The sequence below is a fragment of the Epinephelus moara genome, chromosome 17 (assembly GCF_006386435.1).
Source record: "Epinephelus moara isolate mb chromosome 17, YSFRI_EMoa_1.0, whole genome shotgun sequence".
NCBI lineage: Eukaryota > Metazoa > Chordata > Actinopteri > Perciformes > Serranidae > Epinephelus > Epinephelus moara.
In genome coordinates, this window is record NC_065522.1 from 30,123,235 (window position 1) to 30,144,980 (window position 21,746).

General features: G+C 45.1%; 2 protein-coding genes and 1 long non-coding RNA gene across 4 annotated transcripts in view; 1 reads left to right on the forward strand and 2 right to left on the reverse strand.

Annotated features, from left to right (window-relative positions):
- The window catches only part of LOC126404288 (oocyte zinc finger protein XlCOF6-like), a 44,979-nt gene that overhangs the window by 6,062 nt on the left and 17,171 nt on the right, over positions 1–21,746 (reverse strand). Inside the window, exons 1-2 of one of the 2 annotated variants that reach the window (XM_050067425.1) lie at positions 3,388–3,647; positions 1,453–1,881 (exon numbers count right to left, since the gene is read on the reverse strand). In XM_050067425.1, the coding sequence (XP_049923382.1) occupies positions 1,453–1,881; positions 3,388–3,580 (622 nt within the window). In that variant the 5' untranslated portion in view covers positions 3,581–3,647. Of the gene's footprint in view, positions 1–1,452; positions 1,882–3,387; positions 3,648–21,746 lie in introns of those variants that run through there. The other variant, XM_050067426.1, reaches the window with a different exon arrangement.
- On the forward strand, positions 1,378–10,165 carry LOC126404400 (uncharacterized). The gene is made up of 3 exons (XR_007571468.1): positions 1,378–1,503; positions 1,540–1,656; positions 10,056–10,165. It is a non-coding gene; the product is annotated as an uncharacterized LOC126404400 (long non-coding RNA).
- The window catches only part of LOC126404307 (gastrula zinc finger protein XlCGF57.1-like), a 76,765-nt gene continuing 58,831 nt past the window's right edge, over positions 3,813–21,746 (reverse strand). Inside the window, exons 2-3 of the mRNA XM_050067462.1 lie at positions 17,383–17,618; positions 3,813–10,280 (exon numbers count right to left, since the gene is read on the reverse strand). Of these exons, the coding sequence (XP_049923419.1) occupies positions 8,902–10,280; positions 17,383–17,575 (1,572 nt within the window). The 5' untranslated portion in view covers positions 17,576–17,618 and the 3' untranslated portion in view covers positions 3,813–8,901. The remainder of the gene's footprint in view (positions 10,281–17,382; positions 17,619–21,746) is intronic.

Consider the following 21,746-nt stretch of genomic DNA (forward strand, 5'->3'; position numbering starts at 1 on the left):
CCTTATCACATGAGATGAAGGACAATAAGACAGACAGTGCCTGTACACAAGAGGGAGAAAAGGTAGCTGCTGCCCTCGGAGCGATGGGGAGCCTGTTTGGGGACTTGTATAAATCAAGTGACTTTGATAAAGGTAGCAGTGTCGGCATCCTGGAGATGCAAGTCTACATGAAGGAGACTGCTCTTTCTGCAGACAGCAACCCACTGCTGGTGGAGAGACACAGGGTGCAACAAGTACCCGCAATTCATTTAGGGCCATTAGTCGACTAGTCGCCCACATGTTTACAATATTAATTTAATTACTGATTTATATATTTTGAGTGGGGCAACACAATGGTTTGAGTTGAAGGTGTGTGAAAGAATAATATCAGTAACATTGTTAACACTGTGCTACATTACAGAGAAATACAAAACCATACTAATGAACCTTCATTAATATAGGCCTATATTTTATCTACAAGTGCACGTCACACACTGAGCGAGCCGCCTGTTAATGATGCTGTCTGCAAAGCAGTAATGATTGTGCTAAGTGGCTAATGGGCATGTAGCTACTGACAGATGATACGTCATGTTTGTCGTCGACCAATGAAGATGAGTTTACATATCACCTTGGGTTCGTCCTTCACCTTCCCAAAATGATTCCACACTTTGGATTTCCTGCCCGACATGTTATTAACTAGCCTGTGGAATAACCGCAGGTACCAGCCCTGGAAATTAACATGACTCCTGTCCGACTGTCCGACTGGTGAGCATTATGTTTTCATTCAGCGGCTGTCACTTTGAATCAAATCCCACAAATATGACATGCAACCCACTGTAGCCTACATGAAATGTCCATAATTTCCAATATCCAAAAACTCCAACACGTTTGAACGCTCCAAACTCAAACATATTCCTGAACGATATACAGTAATGTGACCTGATCTTACAGCACCATCCTCCTCTCCTTCTCTCTTCTCCTCTGCTCCTCACGCTTCAATGAACCCAAATTTGATTTTTTTCCCTAATTTGAGCCAACAGACAGAATACAGCTAGCTTAGACACTACAGAACAACATCCACCTGCACCTCAAAATACCAGGTCACGATCTCTCAAATGATGCACATACACACATGCAGAGAGACAAGCAAAGTCAAACCAAGCCAGCCTATGTCTGTTGAAAAGGGATATAAGTGGCTGGAATCAAACACTACACAAACAAACCACAGTGCCCTGCTGGTGCTGTTTGCTGCGTAAGATGAGAACTCCCTGGCAGAAGAGAGAGTTCGTCTCTTCTCTACAAAAAACACAGAGTCTGTCCAATATCCAATTCAGACTCAACTTGCTTGACTCATCCCAAGGACTTGACCTGACTTGCTTGAATCTAACCACAGTGACTTGGGACTTGCTTGAGACTTGAAGGTTAAAACTTGAGACTTGCTTAAGACAAGCAAATGTGTGACTTGACAGATACCTGACTGAGGTTCTCTGGTCTCCGTCCAATCATCACTGTCATCAGTCTCAGGTTCAGAGGACTCTCCATACTTGTCATCAGTCTCAGGTTGTAAATGTGTATCTGGATCTGAGTTCCTGGCTGGTTCTGGTCCTCCACAGTCCTCTCCCTCTGCTTCTGTTTCCATCTGTTCAGTGTGTCTTTGATGAAGCTGTGAGGACTGAGGTTTCTCTTCATCATCTTCACTCTTCACAGGGACAGGAGTGAATGTGAACTTGGTGATATCATCCTCCTCCAGCCCTTGAAGCTGCTCTCCCTCCTGACTGATCCAGAGTTCCTCCTGTTCCCATTTAATATGTGGAGGCTCTGGGTCCTCCTGGTCCACACTGGAGCTCCACTCCTGCTGCTCAGGGGGAACCTCTTCTTTAACTACCAACAGCTGCTGGACGTCTGCAGGAAACACACACACAAACACATACAGACACACACGGTTAAAAGCTTAACTTGGGAAACTACTGAGCCTTTTGATTTATGTTGTTAAAAATGTATTTGTATATGTAATGTAAAATGCGAAAAGTTAATTAAACTATACGTCGCACAACAACACTTGCCACAGCCATCAAGACTGGAGGCTAGGTTTGTGCTGGTTTGAAAATTTTACAATCGATTTCATTTAAAGCCAAATATCAAACCGAATCTATACCTCTAATTATCCTACTATTAAATGGAGAAACCTCTGTCCCTCCGTCTGTCTGTCGTAATCCGTTTTCCTCCTCACTGCTTTGACCAGTTTCTCTGAACTTGCACATAGGCTTTCATCTTGGTCATGTGCAGACAGCCACGATGACGTTTTTGCATTTCCCCCACATTTCTACTGTTTATATTTGCGTTTTTTCCCCACTACCCAATCATACTGTGAGCACCATTAGCAGCGCGAGCTACGCATGCGCGGAGACCACTTGGAAAACACCTGCGCTCGGACCACAGTTTATGGCTGGGACATGCAATTTCAAGCACAAACTAAACATTGCGCTGTGCACTTTGCACTGTTTCTTTCATTGTTTCTCCGTGTTGTGTGTGTATGTATGTACCTGTGTGTCCATGCACGGCCCCGCGCATGCGCGTGCCTCCGTGCCGTCAGCCAAAACTATGCTCCATGTATTTTGTCATAAAGCATGTTTCTAAATACAGTGTGCATTGTTTACAGGTACGCCATATGCAACCTGCAGATGCACAAACCCTGACCAAACAACTCCAAAAATAGGTGCGCTCTCTGTTCTAAACAAACATCCAGGCCCAGGATATCACTTTTATTTAACATCTGTAAACCTTTACCCTTAATAAAACAGATTTTGCCTCTCATTCTTATTCCTCTATACATAACACATCCCCGGGTATGGACTAGTATACCTAATTTTACCACTGCAGCGTTTTCTTATAGATGTAATGCGCCTCCAAACAGTAGCTCAGTCCATAGGGACTTGGGTTGGGAACCGGAGGGTCGCCCGTTCAAGTCCCCGTCCGGACCAAAATATGGCGCGTGGACTGGTAGCTGGAGAGATGCCGGTTCACCTCCTGGGCACTGCCGAGGTGCCCCTGAGCAAGGCACCGAACCCCCCAACCGCTCGGAGCGCCCCTCATGGGCAGCCCACTCTGACATCTCTCCACTTAGTGCATGTATGGGTCCTGTTTGTGCATGTGTGTGTTCGGACCTGTGTGTAATTGACAACAGAGTGAAAAATTGAATTTTCCCTCGGGGATAAATAAAGTATATATATATATATATATATATATATATATATATATAAAAAGACACCAGAGAAGCTAACGACACCAGAGAAGCTAACGGCACCAGAGAAGCTAACGCGGCGCATAAACATCGACAGACTGAATATTTATTGAACAAAGCTGCAGTTATATTATTAATAATGAACTTGTAATGTTTAATGAACAAACCTGCTCTGTGTAACCGAAGCTGAGGGTTGAAAACAGCGTCCAGTAGTTTCCGTTGTCGCTCGTTCTCCTCTTTTGATCGACAAAGTTCCTCCTCGTAATCTGCTATCGTTCTTTCAACCACCCCAAATATCTCTTCAGCAGCCGCAGTTAGTCGCTGCTTCACCAACGATCTCAGCATTTGGACTTTAGACATGTTCACACTTCAAAAACACCACAAAGAGACTCTGCTAACACACGTTTCCAACAGACGCCATCTTGTTCAGTGTGATGTTCGCGACAGAGAGATGTAGAGATGAGTTCATGGGCTTCAAAATAAAAGCCCAGAATTGTTCATGAAATCACAGGCTTACTCAGAAAACCACATACAGCAGGATAAATGATTAAAATACACGATTTGAAAGAATGACTTTTATTGAACTGTTTCAAGTGTTTTAGTTTAGTTTATTTGTTTTCACATATGCAAAAAAGTTGTACATGAGCAACAGAAACATGATGTAGAGATGGAAAAAAGCCCTCAGAGGGCTTCATCGAGGCACTTTCCATTGTATACCATACTCCATTAGTTAACTCAGTAACATATTACAACGATGGAAGAAAAGAAAGACAATTATAAAATCCACACAGACCATGTTCACATATACACATAATTCAGATCACTAAATATTAATCAACAGTTTACACAGGGAATCCATAAGTATAACATCAGAATGGTTCAATCCAACCTTTAACATCTTGATGGGCAGTTTACACAGATAGTCCATAAGTGTAACATTGAGGAAATACAATCAGACCTTTCACACATAATCCATCAGTATAACTTTTCAGAGCTGAGTGTTGCTCCATTGTTATCTGCTGTGTTAGCTGATCCAACCATTGGGAGATGTTAATTGACTCAAGAAGAGTTCTGCCTGTGTTGTGTTCGGGAACCCGTAAAAACTCAGAATTTCGAAAGGGGACACAGAATGATACAGAGGGACACAAAATCAGAATCAGAATCAGCTTTATTCGCCAGAATTTGACTCTGGTAGACTTGCTCTCAGTGTACCAGAATTGACATAAGTACTCAAATTTAGGCAAGATGTAGAATATACAGAATATACAATATTAAAAAAATATACAACTATACATCAAATATAAACAAATATGTATATAATATTCAAGGATGCAGTATTGTTTGACCTGCCGCTCTGTGAGTGTTAAGAAGCTCACCAGAGCGACAGCCTGGGGAAAGAAACTGTCTTTGTGACAGGTGGTTTTGGTGAACAGTGCTCTGTAGCGCATACCGGAGGGGAGGAGTTTAAACAGATTGTGTCTGGGGTGTGAGGAGTCTACACTGATGTTTCTTGCCCGTTTCCTGACCCTTGACCTGTACAGGTCCTCGATGGAGGGATGATTAGTACCAATAATCCTCTCTCCACACCTGATTGGTCTTTACTCAGCTGCAATGATTCCTAGTGGCCCATGACATGTATGAAAAGTTCCAGTCTGGCTTTAAACCACACCACAGCATTGAAACAGCACTTTTGGGGGTTTTTAACGATCTTTTGTCAACTGTTGATTCATGTAACTCTGCTGTTCTGGTGCTGCTTGACGTGTCAGCAGCATACGGTGGATCATAGGATCCTCCTGTCTCGCCTGGAACAGTGGGTAGGTATTACAGGTACTGCCCTTCTATGGTTTCAGTCCTACCTCACTGATCGGAGCTTCTCAGTTAATTTAGGGGAATTCAACTCAGCTACGGCTCCTCTCACCTCCGGTGTCCCCCAAGGCTCCATCTTGGGTCCCAGCCTCTTCTTGCTCTACATGCTGCCATTAGGGTTGATTTTTAAGAGACACAATATACCTTTTCACTGTTTTGCAGATGATGTACAGATCTATCTGCCCCTTAAATCCATTAGCAAGGATTCTGTACAGCCACTGCCAGAATGTTTAAAAGATGTCAAATCCTGGATGGACACTAACTTTTTAAATCTCAATGAGGATAAAACCGAGATCATTATGTTTGGATGTGAATTCCTCCGATTACTCCGCTGATTTTCTGGGCCCCTTCACTCCTAACATCAGTTCCTCTGTTAAAAATCTCGGTGTGACCTTTGACAGTGCTTTTAAATTCGATAAACAAATTAGATCAGTAATACAAACTAGCTTTTATCAACTCAGGGTTTTAGCTAAAGTAAAGGGCTATCTCTCCCCCCAGAATCTAGAGAGGGTAATCCATGCTTTTATAACCTCACGTCTGGACTACTGTAACTCGCTTTATGTCGGTGTTGACCAGTCACTGCTACACCATCTACAGCTTGTCCAGAATGCAGCAGCCCGCCTCCTCGATGGAAAGCGTAAACGCGAACACATCACACCAATCTTGGCCTCGCTCCACTGGCTTCCAGTGCGTTTCAGAATTGATTTTAAGATTTTATTGATTGTTTTTAAAGCCCTATATGGGCTGGCACCCCCTTATTTAACTGAAGTCCTGCACTTTCATGCTCCCTCCAGAGCCTTGAGATCAGCCAGTCAGCTATTACTGGCTACTCCTAGGACTAGGCTGAAGACCAGAGGTGACAGAGCCTTTGGGGCGGCTGCCCCAAGGCTCTGGAATAGCCTGTCCCTGCACATTAGGTCTGCCCAGACCCTAGAGGTTTTTAAGTCTTTTCTTAAAACCCACTTCTTCTCTCAGGCTTTTAACTCAGGTTGAGCTGGACACCCAAACATTTTATCTTATTTTTATCTTATTTTATAACTCTTGTATTTTATTTTATTTTATTGTATTTTATGTATCTTATGGTTTTATTGTGGTGTACTATTGGGTGCCTCATTGTATTTGCTTGTTTATTTCTATTGACCTGTTCAGCACTTTGGTCAACCTTGGTTGTTTTAAATGTGCTTTATAAATAAAGTTTGAGTTGAGTTGAGTTGATTGTTCGTTTCAGTCTGTTCCTGTCCAGTTTGGTGGCAGATCCATGATCAGCAGTTCCTGAGGCAGGTTGAGCTTCCTGAGCTTTCACAGGAAGTACAGCCTCTGCTGGGCCTTTTTCCAGACAGTGTCTATGTGGGAGGTCCATTTCATGTCCCGAGAGATTGTGGTACCGAGAAACCTGAAGGTGTCCACAGTAGACACTGTGCTGTTGAGGATGGTGAGGCGGGGCAGTGTTGGGGGGCTTCTCCTGAAGTCCATTGTCATCTCCACAGTCTTGAGCGGGTTCAGCTTCAGGTGGTTCTGACCACCACCTCCTGTTTGTATGCAGACTCATCACAGTCCCGGATTAGACCGATGGCCGCAAATTTCAGGAGTTTCATAGAAGGGTCCCCTGAGGTGCAGTCATTGGTATGCAGGTCGAAAAGCAGTGGGGAGAGGACACACCCCTGGGGGGCGCCACTGCTGATGGACTGGGAGCTGGATGTGATGCTCCCCAGCCTCACAGTATTTCAGGGACGATGTTGTTGAAAGCCAAGCTGAAGTCCACAAACAGGATCCTTGCGCCTCTGCAGCAGCTGCTCCTCTCATCCATCAATCAGATCAGCTCTGATTGGAGCTCTTGATCAGTTATCCACCCCATGACTCATACTACTACTGCTAAGGAAAAAAACAGCCAACGAAGAGTTCCACATGTACTGTCTTTGTGAACCCGTAAAACCTCTGAATTTCAAGAGGGGACACAGAATGATACAGGCGGACCCAAAAGAGACTAAAAACGGCATGGGAGCTAGGTAGAAAAAAGTGCTGTTTCTATCAAAGGAGTCTGGTGACTGTGGACGGGGACAGCAGCAAAACCTATCTTAGCCACATAAAAACAGGGTCACCTAAACAATATCCACATCAGTTTAAGTGGACACTATATTAAAAGTATTTTCAACACCTAACCATGCTGTCAGACAGCCCTTTACAACTGAAAACTGATGCAGTTACATGATGCTCTCCTAAAAGCAACCAGACTCCACTGACAGAATCAGTAATTTCACCTCAGAGAACACAATGAGTCGCTGGTCTTCAGCTGCCCTTCAATTGGACAGTTAGTTTGTGTTGTTATGTGACTTTTGGAACCTACCTAACCATGCCAGTTCTCTTGTCTGCTTCTCCAAACTGGGAGAGTAAAGCTGATAACACACAATTCCAAATGAAGGCTGAGTCATGAAGATCGTTTAGCGATGTTTACATTTTTTTTTTTTTTATAAATTTACAAAAATGTCTGAAAAGATGTTTTCACTTAATCATTATGGGCTATTTTGTGCAGATTTCTTAAAAGAAAACCATGATCAAATCAGTTTTAGAATTTAGCAGCCAGAGTAGCTCTCCTGCTCTGGATCCAAGTATAGGAAAGAGCCAAAGTGCTGCATGCCCTGCCCCTGACAACAGGCCTAGAATAAGTCATTTTTAGGGCAAGGCCATTTTGGCCTTTGATAAATACAAATTTATTGGGACATCACGGCCAAAATGTGTGGCACCAAGGCCAAAACCAATGTCTCTATGTATATTTTTACATAAATCCCCAATATTTTATTTGCCTTTAAAAAAAATCCTCTTCCTTCATTTAATTTGACAATGTTTATTGTACTGTATTATATGTATTAATTATCTACAGGATCTTGTATGTTCTTTAATGTGTGTTCAATTTATTAAAAGAAAAAAAAAAAAACCTTTTGGTGAACCCTGCAGCAAAGTGAACCCTCTTCCTCAAAGAGGAATTTTGCCTCCCAGTTTGTTCCTGGCGGCAGAGCAGAGTGAACCGTCTTTCTTCTCAGAGGATCTTTGTCCCATGAGAGCAGGCACTAACAGCTGCTCTCCATGTCCGCAGTGTAAACAACTTTCGCTGGTGATTTGACAGTCACTACAAGCACATTATGACCCTTTGTAAAAGTTTCTGTGTGGTACCTGTGTTGTACATGAGCTAACGTTAGCGGCTAAGGACTGAGAGGCTGTCCGGTATGTGTGTGTCTGTGTGTCTGTCTGTCTGAGGAGTTTCAGTACGTTAACTTGTTAGCCGTAGCTTTGCTGTTTGTCATGTTAATGTTATCGTCGGCAGCCCTGACTAGCTTGTACTTTAGCATAGTTAGTTACTGCTACAGAAAATTAATAAATCTTTCACTTATTTGCACAACGTCGCCTCTCTGCCGTCTTTTATCAAGCTTGCTAACGCTAAGTTAATGAATGAGAAAACTTTATTTTAAGGGCACAACGGCCAGTTTAAAACAGGGCATGCTGCACTGGCCATATGGGTAGGAGGGGCATTACGGCCACACTCCGGGGCATCCACGGCACTGGCCGTTTGGCCGTGGTATAATTCCTGCCCTGTGACAAGCAGTAAAAGTCCGGTCACCACTGGATAACAGGTTTTGACCCAGCTTGGTTGACAGAGGGGAAATACTCCCCCTGGCTGTACAAGACTGATCTTGGTGAGTAAGTAAGTAAATACATACATTTAAAAACATACATACATAAATGTTTGGGTGTGTGTCAGTCATGAGTGTTTTTAAAATCTTATTCCAAACAGATTTTTTTTTTCAGATTGAACAGCTTAATCACGTTTCTCCCGCATGAATTTTCATGTGTGAATGTAAATTTCCATTTTGTGTAAATGATTTCCCACAAACTGAGCAGCTAAACGGTTTTTCTCCTGTATGCGTTCGCATGTGCGTCTTCAAATGTCCACTTTGACCAAAGCTTTTGCCACACTCAGAGCAGCTCAATGTTTTTTCTCCTGTATGAGATCTCATGTGTCTCTTCAAATCTCCACTTTGACCAAAGCTTTTGCCACACTCAGAGCAGCCATATGGTTTCTCTCCTGTATGAGATCTCATGTGTTTCTTCAGATTTAACTTTAGACCAAATTTTTTTTCACATTCAGAGCAGCTAAATGGTTTGTCTCCTGTATGAGATTTCATGTGATTCTTCAGAACTCCACTACGACCAAAACTTTTGCCACACTCAGAGCAGCTAAATGGTTTTTCTCCTGTATGAGATCTCATGTGTTTCTTCAGATCTCCACTGTAACCAAATCTTTTCCCACACTCAGAGCAGATAAATGGTTTCTCTCCTGTATGAGATCTCATGTGTACCTTCAGACCTCCCGTATGACAAATTTTTTTCCCACATTCAGAGCAGCTAAATGGTTTCTCTCCTGTATGAGAGCTCTCGTGGTCCTTCAGAATTCCACTACGACTAAAATTTTTCCCACACTCAGTGCAGCTAGATGGTTTCTCACCTGTATGAGATATCATGTGTTGCTTCAGAACTCTACGACGACCAAATCTTTTGCCACACTCAGAACAGCTAAATGGTTTCTCTCCTGTATGAGATATCATGTGCTCCTTTAGAACTCCACTACGACCAAATCTTTTGCCACACTCAGAACAGCTAAATGGTTTCTCTCCTGTATGAGTTCTCATGTGTCTCTTCAGATCTCTTCTGTGACCAAAGGTTTTCCCACACTCAGAGCACCTAAATCGTTTCTCATCAACAATCAAATCACTGACAGGGACTTGATCATTTTTCAGAGAGTTTAAACCTGACTGAGGTTCTCTGGTCTCCGTCCAACCATCACTGTCATCAGTCTCTGGTTGTAAATGTGTATCCAAATCTGAATTCCTGGCTGGTTCTGCTTCTCCACAGTCCTCTTCTTCCACTTCTGTCTTTATCTGCTGAGTTTGTCTTTGATGAAGCTGTGAGGACTGAGGTTTCTCTTCATCATCTTCACTCTTCACAGGGACAGGAGTGAATGTGAACTTGATGATATCATCCTCCTCCAGCCCTTGAAGCTGCTCTCCCTCCTGACTGATCCAGAGTTCCTCCTGTTCCTCTTTAATGTGTGGAGGCTCTGGGTCCTCCTGGTCCACACTGGAGCTCCACTCCTGCTGCTCAGGGGGAACCTCTTCTTTAACCACCAACAGCTGCTGGACGTCTGCAGGAAACAGTAAACAGTATACAGTAAACACGCACGCACACATGCACACGCGCATAAACACACATCTTACAGAGAAATCATGTCTGGAGGCTACAGTGTAGCTCTTTATGTGCTCAGTCTAAAGGGAATTATGTGAGAATGATTGTCCATAGGATGCGAGAGTTTGCCATGCGTGAAGTTTTATTACTGGCAGCCTGAGTCAATAAAATAAAATTATATAAAAGATTCTTCAACACAAATGTGGTGTTTTACTCAGGAAAACCGAGCTTTGTATCCACGTTATTCTTAGCCCCCATGATACCTTGCATGAATTATAGACGCAGCTTCCAGCGCTGAACCAGAACAGACATTTTCCAATCATAATGGTACGGAACGGTACACTAACAGTTTGCTAATCCTCTTTTCTGGAGCAATTCAGAGATAAAACGTGGAACACACCACCTGTTTGGCTATTTTCCCCTCCGAAAGGGATCAGGACCCACGAGGCGTCGCAACTCGATGAAGTTTATGCACTTTACTGAAGCTCTTCACACATACATCTTCACAAGCTCTTCATGCATACAGTTATAAACCTAAAACGTAAAAGCACAAAAATAAATGAATTATCATCTATTCTTAACAAAACGAAAGTTTGTCATAACTTATTACAACTAATACATTGATTATTTTGCTCACCGTTAGCCCGTGCAATCCTGACATGTGTATCTCACTGACGTTACTGACGCAGTAGAAAATACTAACATGGCCAGCGGTCCCACAACTAAATGAGCCCCCCCTGGAAACACATACTTCATACTACATACATCTCTAGCGAGATGCAGTAACAGGACATGAGTGTTAGGAAAGGAGAGAGAGAGAGAGAGAGAGAGAGAGAGAGAGAGAGAGAGAGAGAGAAGGAGAGAAGGTGCTCGGTGTATTGTAGGAGATCCCCCGGCAGACTTGGCCTATGTCAGCCTAACTAATCCAGACCAGGTCTCCCACCTGGACATTCCTGGCAGCTTGGTGCCACTTGGGTCAGAGGAACAGGTTTAGGCCTGCCAAATCACTCCATCTTGTCCAAAACTCGTCTACCCCGGCCTGTATAGTCTTTAACCTGTGCCTGGAGTGGCCCTCCAAGTCGATCCCGTGCAAGTCTCCTCCCTGTCCTGTATGTCCCAAGATCAGGGAATTTGGAGAGATGTACTCCATGACGTCTTCCTGCTACTGAGCACGGGCTGCTCATTGGCCAGGTTGGCTGCAGAGTGGAGAAGTCTGGAACTTCGCCCACATGAAACTGCCGATGGTCCCACCGAGACTGGTAAGTGCTTACTTGAGGATCCGAACGGCTGCCTCAGCCACTCCGTTCCTGTGAGGCAAGTCCGCAGGATGGAAGACCCACTTCCACTCAGTGCCGTTCCTGGCAGCCACATCCTCAACGGACGCCTTGTCCATACATGCCAGGTGCTGGTGTAGCTCCTTCAGGGCTGGCTTGGCGCCCACAAAGTTTGTCCCTCTGTCCAACCACAACTTCTTCGGATACCCCCCTTAGGAAGCTCTCCAAGGACTGGTTGTCGACGACATCTATGTGGACCTCCCTGGACGCCATGCAACAAAACACCATTACCCAAACCTTCACTTTCGTCCTCTTCTTGACCATGTCCCTCAAAGGGGCCGAAGAGGTCCAAACTCGAACGGGGCTGCTGGCTTCACCCGCTCCAGAGGGAGGTCACTTATCACTTGCTTACGTCTTTGCTTTTAGCTTTCTGCAGGCAATGCACTCATTGACAACCTTCTTCAGTATTCTCCGACCCTGGACCACCCAGGCGTAAGTGTGGCAGCTACACCTTCATGATTCACCTCATGAGCTTCTCTAGCCAGCAGGGTCCCCAGCCACGCTCCGAACGGGAATAACAGTTCTGCTTTACCATCCTCACTCCAGGATTGGACTCTTCCACTGCTTAGTAAGAGTCCTGTTGCTTCATCTTTGGTTACAACTAGCCTGTTGAGAGTCGTGATCTGGAAGTCCTCTCCGTCCTGGGCTGCCAGAACGAGATCCTGGAAAGCGGCCTTTGGTTCCTCCATGGTCAACTAAATGAGTCCCCCCTGGAAACACATACTTAGAAATGGTTCTCTCCCAAATCCAGACCTATTCTAAATGTCACTCTGGACAGGTAAGTATAAAAATAAAAACTCCTATGAAAATGACTAAAATAACTTACTTAACCCCCAAACTTAGTGCCTCAGAATAATAATAACTAAAATCTCTCCACACCACCTGTTACACCTCAGGCCTCAGACAACTTGATCATACCTCTGTCACCTCTGACTGCCACCTCACAGCATTTTTTGTGTTCCCTTTTAACCAAGCGTGTTTGGGTCTCACGTAGGGTTGCCACTGTCCCGTATTATATGGTAACATCCCACATTTGAAATGTACTGTCCCTTACTAAATGCTGAGTGACGGACCTGCCATTCTGTGTCATGCTCCCCTGCAAATTCTGATTTAATATTTCTCTGCTATGTTCCATGAACCATCTCACAGCATTTGTTGTTTTCCTTTTTAACCAAGTGTGTTTGGGTCTCACGTAGGATTGCCACTGTCCTGTATAATACGGGACCATCCCACATTTAAAATGTACTGTCCCTTACTAAATCAATACAGAACGCAATTTGTCCCTTATTTCTGTGCACACACTGCTGCATAAACCATGTTTTCATGTACTGGGAATGACACGAGAAATATTAAACCAAAGGAATTTCATGGAACATAGCAGAGAAATATTAAATCAGAATTTGCAGGGGAGCATGACACAGAATGGCAGGTCTGTCACTCAGTGTCATCGCTGCCATGGATACGGAGACTCCCATGTGCAGGACCGCTCACACGCTCACTGACACCTTGACTGACTGACTGAAGCTTGAAAAAGTTATACAAGGGTCCTGTTTCGGATTAGTGTTAAACTATAAAGTTTATGGATTTATAAATCCTCATGTGCTCCAGATTCTGTTTTACATAGTCATTGTGAAGCTTGGCGCACGTTTGCACTCTCACAGTGAGACATGAATTGACTGAGAGGCACACTTAAATCTGTTTGCGTTTCGATATGCGCGCCTGTTTTACCACTCATTACACCTGCCACTTAAGAGACTGATGCGCGACCATAATGCATGGCTATGGCTATTAATCGCGCCCATATGGTTGTAATTTCATACTCGTCGTGCTCCACTTATCCAGGTCCGGGTCGCGGGGGCAGCAGCCTCAGCAAAGAAGCCCAGACAGTCCTCTCCCCAGCCACTTCCGTCAGCTCTTCCGAGGGAACCCCGAGGCGTTCCCAGGCCAGCCAGGCGATGTAATCCCTCCAGCATGTCCTGGGTTGGCCCCGAGGTCTCCTCCCTGTTGGACATGCCCGAAACACCTACCAAGGGAGGCGTCCGTAAAGCATCCTTACCAGATGCCCAAACCACCTCAACTGGCTCCTCCTCTCTACTCCGAGTCTCTCCCAGATGTCCGAGCTCCTCACCCTATCTCTAAGGCTGAGCCCAGCCACCCTGCGAAGGAAACTCATTTTGGCCGCTTGTACTCGCGATCTCGTTCTTTCGGTCACTACCCAGAGCTCGTGACCATAGGTGAGGGTTGGAACGTAGATCGACCGGTAAATCGAGAGCTTCGCTTTCTGGCTAAGCTCCCTCTTCACCACAACGGACCCTCCACCACTCGGCTGCGCCTAGAAATCCTGTCTATGAAAGTTATGAACAGAAACATTGACAAAGGGCAGTCCTGGCGCAGTCCAACTCTTACTGGGAACAGGTCCGACTGACTGCCGGCCACGCGAACCAGACTCGCGCTCCTTCGGTACAGGGACTGGATGGCCCTTAGCAAGGGGCCACAAACCCCATATTCCCCCCCAACAGGATGCCCCTGGGCACACAGTTGTAAGTCCTTCTCCAAATCCACAAAACACATGTGAACTGGTTGGATGAACTCCCATGCCCCCTCCAGCACCCTGGTGAGGGTAAAGAGCTGGTCCACGGTTCCGCGTCCAGGATGAAAACCACATTGCTCCTCCTCAATCTGAGGTTCAACTATCGACCGGACCCTCTTCTCCAGCACCCTGGAGTAGACCTTACCGAGTAGGCTGAGGAGTGTGATCCCCCTGTAGTTGGAACACACCCTCTGGTCTCCTTTCTTTAAGATGGGGACCACCACCCCTGTCTGCCACTCCAGAGGCACTGCAGAGGCATGTCAACCAGGACAGCCCTACAACATCCAGAGCCTTGAGATATCCAGGGCGAATCTCATCCACCTCGGGGCTCCGCCGCCGCGGAGTAGCTTCACTACCTTGACGACTTCTGCCCCAGATATTGGATGACCCGTCCCCGAGACCCCAGGCTCTGTTTCTGAGGCGCCGGACAGTTTGCCAGAACCTCTTTGGAGCCGATCGATAGTCTTTCTCCATGGCCTCACCGAACTCCTCCCACGCCCGAATTTTTGCCTCCGCGACTGCTGCTGCTGCGCTCCGCTTGGCCCGCCGGTACCCATCAGCTGCTTCCGGAGACCCACAGACCAACCATGCCCTGTTGGCCTCCTTCTTCAGCCTGATGGCTCCCCTCACCTCTGGTGTCCACCAGCGGGTTCGGGGATTACCACTGCGACTGGCCCCAGCGGCCTTGTGGCCACAGCTCGCAATCGCCGCCTCGACAATGGCAGAGCGGAACAAGGCCCATTCGGACTCAATGTCCCCCTCTGCCCTCGGGACGCGGTCGAAGCTCTCCCGGAGGTGGGAGTTGAAGATCATCTTGACAGGTTCTTCCGCCAGGCGTTCCCAGCAGACCCTCACTGCATGGCGTCCGCCCCTGCCACCTGATCCAACTCACCACCAGGTGGTGATCAGTTGACAGCTCTGCTCCTCTCTTCACCCGAGTGTCCAGAACATACAGCTGCAAGTCAAATGATACGACTACAAAGTCAATCATTGACCTGTGACCTAGGCTGTTCTGGTGCCACGTGCACCGATGGACATCCTTGTGTTCAAACATGGTGTTAGTTATGGCCAAACTGCGACCCGCACAGAAGTCCAATAACTGAACACCACTCGAGTTCAGATCGGGCAGGCCATTCCTCCCAATCACGCCCCTCCAGGTCCTCCTGTCATTGCCCACGTGAGCGTTGAAGTCCAATGAACAATGGCGTCCCCGGTCGGGGCACTGTCCAGCACCCGTCCCAGGGACTCCAAAAAGGGCGGGTACTCTGAACTGCTGTTCGGCACATAAGCACAGACAACAGTCAGGGCCCGTTCCCCGACCCGAAGGCGCAGGGAAGCAACCCTTGCGTCTACTGTGGTGAACCCCAGCGTACAGGCAGAGAGTCTGGGGGCTATCAGAAAGCCCACCCCGGCCCTCTGCCTCTCACCCGGAGCAACTCCAGCAAAGGAGAGAGTCCAACCCCTCTCAAGGACTTGGGTTCCAGAGCCGGAACTATGTGTCGAGGTGAGGCCGACTATATCTAGCCGGTAATGCTCAAGCTCTTCCACAAGCTCCGGCTCCTTCCCCGACAAAGAGGTGACATTCCATGTCCCAAGAGCCAACTTCCGTAGCCGAGGATCGGACCGCCAAGGCCCCCACCTTGGTCTGCTGTCCGATCCACAATGCACCACTCCCTTCTGGAGCCAGGTGGTGCGCCTGCAGGTGGACGATCCCTAGGGCTGCATGATGTTGGAAAAAACTGACATTGCGATTTTTTTCTTGCGATGTATATTGCAATATTAAAAAATACAAGAATTCTCATCAGATGACTTGAGTAGCTCTGTACCGTAACGTTTGTTTGAGTTCTTGCTTTGCACTCATCATATAGCGCTCTGTGATGGTGACTCAGGTGATCAAAAAGATCTGTTGTGTTACCTCGTGTTGTGGTGACAACTAGGGCTGGGCGGTATGACAAAATGTTCATATCACGGGTTTAAGAAAAAATCATATTGGTTTCACGGTATTTCACGGTATTTTGCTCAGGTTCGGCCAACTTGACATGCTGATGTGTTGTGTTATGGCCTATTCAAGTGCCGGAGTTTGTTATTTACCTGACAACGCCTGAACGCATCACATGCTCCACTCCATTAGTGCTGTGCTCGGTTATAATTGTCTCAGACTCGGGACGGGTCGTCTTCGGTCAGGAAAATGAGGCCCGAGCCGTGTTCTACTGTGCTCACCTGTGTGTGTGCGCTTTGTCTGTGTGTGTGGGTGTGTGCGCATCGGGGCGAAACTCCGCCGTGCGCGATTCAGAGAGCAGAGGAGAATTGTAAACGTAAACGTCGGTGCGCCGCTGCTAGTTGCATATAGGGGAAACACTGCTCTTTTTGGTATGAGTTCTTCTGGGTCATCGTGTACAGTTGCTTCACTTTCAGGACTCTCTCCAGCAGCCATTCTCGCCTCTAAACTTTTCTATATGCTCTCACTCTCACCCGCTCAAGTGTGCCTGTGGTGTGCAGCGGTGAAATGGGTCCCCGCTGAAACACTTTCCCGCCACGCACGTTCCGGACGTTGTTTGGGCTATTCACCGGTATTGCGGTATATGAAAAATTCATATCATAACGAAAATAAATACCGGTTTTCGGTACGAACCAGTATACCGCCCAGCCCTATGTCCAATGTACTCTGATTCAATTCTACCATCTAGTGGACACTTATGCGAATACAATGTACCGAATACTGTTACATCAGCTTCCCCTCCGAAACTGGTGAAATGGCTGCACCCAATAGTAAACGTCTTGGTACGTCAGAAATGTACCTGTTAACAGGCCATTTCTGTCGTCTTAATGTGTATTTGACGCGTTCAGACCAACATATTTGACTTGTTAATACGGACGACAAAACAGACGTTTGGAACCCTTCCGGATTCCATAAGACAACAACACCGGAAAAGCTAACGACATCAGAGAAACTAACGGCACCAGAGAAGCTAACGACAGCAGAGAAGCTAACGACACCGGAGAAGCTAACGCAACCAGAGAAGCCAACGACATCAGAGAAGCTAACGCGGCGTATAAACATCGACAGACTGAATATTTATTGAACAAAGCTGCAGTTATATTATTAATAATGAACTTGTAATGTTTCATGAACAAACCTGCTCTGTGTAACCGAAGCTGAGGGTCAGAAACAGCGTCCAGTAGTTTCCGTTGTCGCTCGTTCTCCTCTTTTGATCGACAAAGTTCCTCCTCGTACTCTGCTATCGTTCTTTCAAACAGCCCAAATATCTCTTCAGCAGCCGCAGTTAGTCGCTGCTTCACCAACGATCTCAGCATTTGGACTTTAGACATGTTCACACTTTAAAAACACAACAAAGACACTCTGCTAACACACCTTCCTACCAGACACCATATTGATCAAACAGTGTGACGTTCGCAACAGTAAAGAGTACAGCTTCCGGTAGAGATGAGTTCATAGGCTTCAAAATAAAAATCCAGAAGTATTATATGGAATTGCAGGCTTACTCAGAAAAACACTCAGGGGGATAAATGATGAAAATACACTTATTCATTTGATTTCACATATGCAATAGTTTTTTAAGTAGTATATAAGCAACAGAAACATGATGGAGAGATGCAAAAAATCCTTGGAGTGACTTTATCGAGGCACTTTCCAGTGTATACCCTAATCCATCAGTTAACTCAGTAAAATATTACAACAAAAGAGAAGGACAATGATAAAATCCACGCAGACCATGTACACAAGTACACAAAATTAAGATCACTAAATATTAGTAGACAGTTTACACAGGGAATCCATAAGTATAACATCATAATGATTCGATCCAACCTTTAATATTTTGATGGGCAGTTTACACAGATAGTCCATACATGTAACATTGAGGACATACAATCTAACCTTTAACACATAATCCATCAGTATAACTTTTTTTCAGAGCTGAGTGTTGCTCCATTGTTAACTGCTGTGTTAGTGGATCCAGCCACTGGCAGATGGTGATTTTTTTCTGATTCTTAACAATACTGTTTTCTTGGCGATAGTTCACAAGTAGGGCAGAGTTGCCAACTCTTTCTATCAAAGGAGTCTGGTGACTGTGGGTGGGGACAGCAACAAAACCTATCTTAACCACATAAAAACAGGGTCACCTACACAAAATGCACATCAGTTTAAGAGGACACTACATTAAAAGTATTTCCAACACCTAACCATGCTGTCAGACAGCCCTTTACAACTGAAAACTGATGCAGTTACATGATGCTCTCCTAAAAGCAACCAGACTCCACTGACAGAATCAGTAATTTTACCTCACAGAACACAATGAGTCGCTGGACTCAGCTGCCCTTAGATTGGACAGTTAGTTTGTGTTGTTGTGTGACTTTTGGAACCGACCTAACCATGCCAGTTCTCTTGTCTGCTTCTCCAAAGTGGGAGAGTAAAGCTGATAACACACAATTCCAAATGAAGGCTGAGTCATGAAGATCGCTCAGCGGTGTCAGTGTTTCCCCTGTCATTATATTAGGGGGGTATCTGTATTTGGCAACCATTTCCTTTAAAGCATAAGTACATAAATCAGTGCTATGTTTTCTTTTAAACCCGAACTGATTATCCACAGTGAGTACATGCATTTCTAGCCTACTGAAGAGGATTCTTTCCAAGACTTCAAACATGATACTAGCAAGGGCAATGGGTCTATAATTGTCCATGCTATTTAGTTTCCCTGCCTTGTCTTGAAGGACCGGCACCAACAGAACAGACATAATGGATTCAGGAAGAACACCATGAACCATGAGGCCTGTAAAACACATCGCAAGCAGAGGGCAGAGCCTAGAGCTGGCATACTTAAGGTGAAGCCTCAGCCACAAGCCTTGTTTTTGTCCAGCAACTTGATGGCAGCAGAAACATCAGCTGACTTGATTACCATGTTTGCAGATAGATCAACATTATCAATAACCACTGCATTACTTTTAACGCAGTTGAAGAGATTACAGAAATGTTCATGCCACACTTCAGCTATCTTGTCCTGGCCACAGACATCCTTAGTGTCAGATGGTAAGGGGGTTTTAGAAGTGTTCATAACCCTGACCTCTTTCCAGAAGTAATTATATTTGCTTTTGTGCAGCTTCCTGGTGAGTGAATCTGCCCTCATTTTGTTCTTGTTAGACTTAATAAAGCGGAGAGCATGTTTAAATTTAGCATTTGTTAGTTTTTTGATCCTCAAACAGCCTCCCCTGTCGAGGCTTACCTGCCTCAGACCAGATCTTAAAGGCCTCTTTGGCTTTAGAGTGCTGCTCAGCAACATACAGTACTCATTCCACCCAGGTTTGATGCTGAGCAACTTGTTCTTGTATTGACAGAATGGCTCACTAGAGGCAATTAACGCTGTCACAATGTTATCATACATGGCACACAGTTCAGTAGCATGGTGTGGGTCTGTACAGCTCTTAAGCACATTAGGGAATCCCTAGGCAGATCTATATCATTTAACAAATTGTCTGTTAAGACAGAATATTATCAATATCCTCTTTGGTCAGGTTTGTCAAGTCCAGCTTCCCTGTGTTGGCTGCACTATCATTAACAGTCAGCTGGGGTTTATTCTCAACATTAGGTTTTTTAGGTTAAGTTCTTTAAAGCCCCTACAAGGAACTTTCATTATGAGTTGATTTTGGCGAGCCTGTGGACAAAAGCAGTAGTGTTTTGCCGGAATGAAGCCTACATTTCCCATGAGCTCTAGCGCGTATTGCGACTATTTATAATAGTCACTATTTCATTTCACTACTAGTCAAATGTAAGCAGCTAGGTAAGATGACGTGTGCTGTCTGAGTGCCGTAAATCGTTTCGTCCTGGAAGCGACGGACCTGGACACAGTTTCCTAAAGGTATGGATATACACTATATAGAAATAGCTTATCTTCACATCGATGGTCACATTTGCTATTGTAGGTCACGCACAGACATCAGCAGAAACGAGAGACTTTTGCATATTCAGTTAAAAGTTCCTTGTAGTGGCTTTAATGTCTCCAGGGGGATAATTGTTTTCACACATCATCAGTCAGGTTGGTTTCAGGGCAGCATACACAACATATAACGGATAACAGACCCTCTTCCCACATATTCCCCAGATAACAAATAACAAATAACCCTCTCCCACACATACCACAGAAAACCATATAAACATAAACATGACATAGACAGTGTACAGGGGTGAAATATTAAATCTACATGTTTTTGTTTAGGGCTGTGATGGCTGAGGGGACAAAACTTCTTTTAAAATGGGCTTTTTTCCAGTCCAGTACCCTGTATCTGCGGCCAGATGGGTTAACAATATATATATATATATATATATACACAGTATATATTAATTAACATAGCAAGTGGTATATGATCAGAAGTAGCTCACCTGTAGATGATCTCTATATTAATCAGGGAGGCATGAGCATCTGCTGTAGACATACAGTGATCTAACCAAGAAGTTGTCTGCCATGCTTCACTGACATAGGTAAAACTGTTATCAGGCAGTATTGCTTTACTCGATAGAATTAAACTGTTGTCATTACAAAACTCTAACAGGTGGTTTGCAAAAATAGAATTACTGTCAGACAAGTCTACATTATAGTCCCCAATGACATAGATACAAGTTGAACCATTGTCCTCAATAAAAGAATGAATAAAAGCTAGCCTGTGCAGAAATTCACCCTCTGACTTGTAAATATTTAAAATTATGAACTTCTTGTAGTTCAAATTAATCTCTAGCCCAATGGCCCAGTCCACATCAAGTCTAACCACCTTCACCAGGGGGTCATATTTAATATTCCAAAGGATAGCCACTCCACCTGGTATTCTACCGTGGACTATTTTTGAGCTGAGGTCAGTGGTAGACTCACCAGCACCATTAAAGTTGTTATGCAGTGTGTTAAGTTTATCAAGGTCTTGTTTGGCAAGCCAAGTCTCTTGTAAACATAAAATGTCACACTCATCAAGCAATGTGTCCATGACCAGTCGTCTTGATTTATCCGCAGCAGTGTGTCCCACACGCAAGCCGCGCGCATTGTATGACACAACTCGCATGTTCATAGTGCAGGGGGTCCGCCAACCACTGGCCCAGAGTCAGCAGACTGGCGGGGTTCCTGTGCGTCACGGTTGGACAGCGGCGTAGATCTCTGGACAGACAGTCTCAAAACTTATAAGAGGGGCCTCCGCAATGCCAGAGCAAACTATTACTCAGCATTAATAGAAGACAATAAGAACAACCCCAGGTTTCTTTTCAGCACTGTAGCCAGGCTGACTGAGAGTCAAAGCTCTATTGAGCCTTGTATTCCTTTAGCCCTTAGCAGTAATGGTTTTATGAGCTTTTTTAATGACAAANNNNTAGAAGACAATAAGAACAACCCCAGGTTTCTTTTCAGCACTGTAGCCAGGCTGACTGAGAGTCAAAGCTCTATTGAGCCTTGTATTCCTTTAGCCCTTAGCAGTAATGGTTTTATGAGCTTTTTTAATGACAAAATTC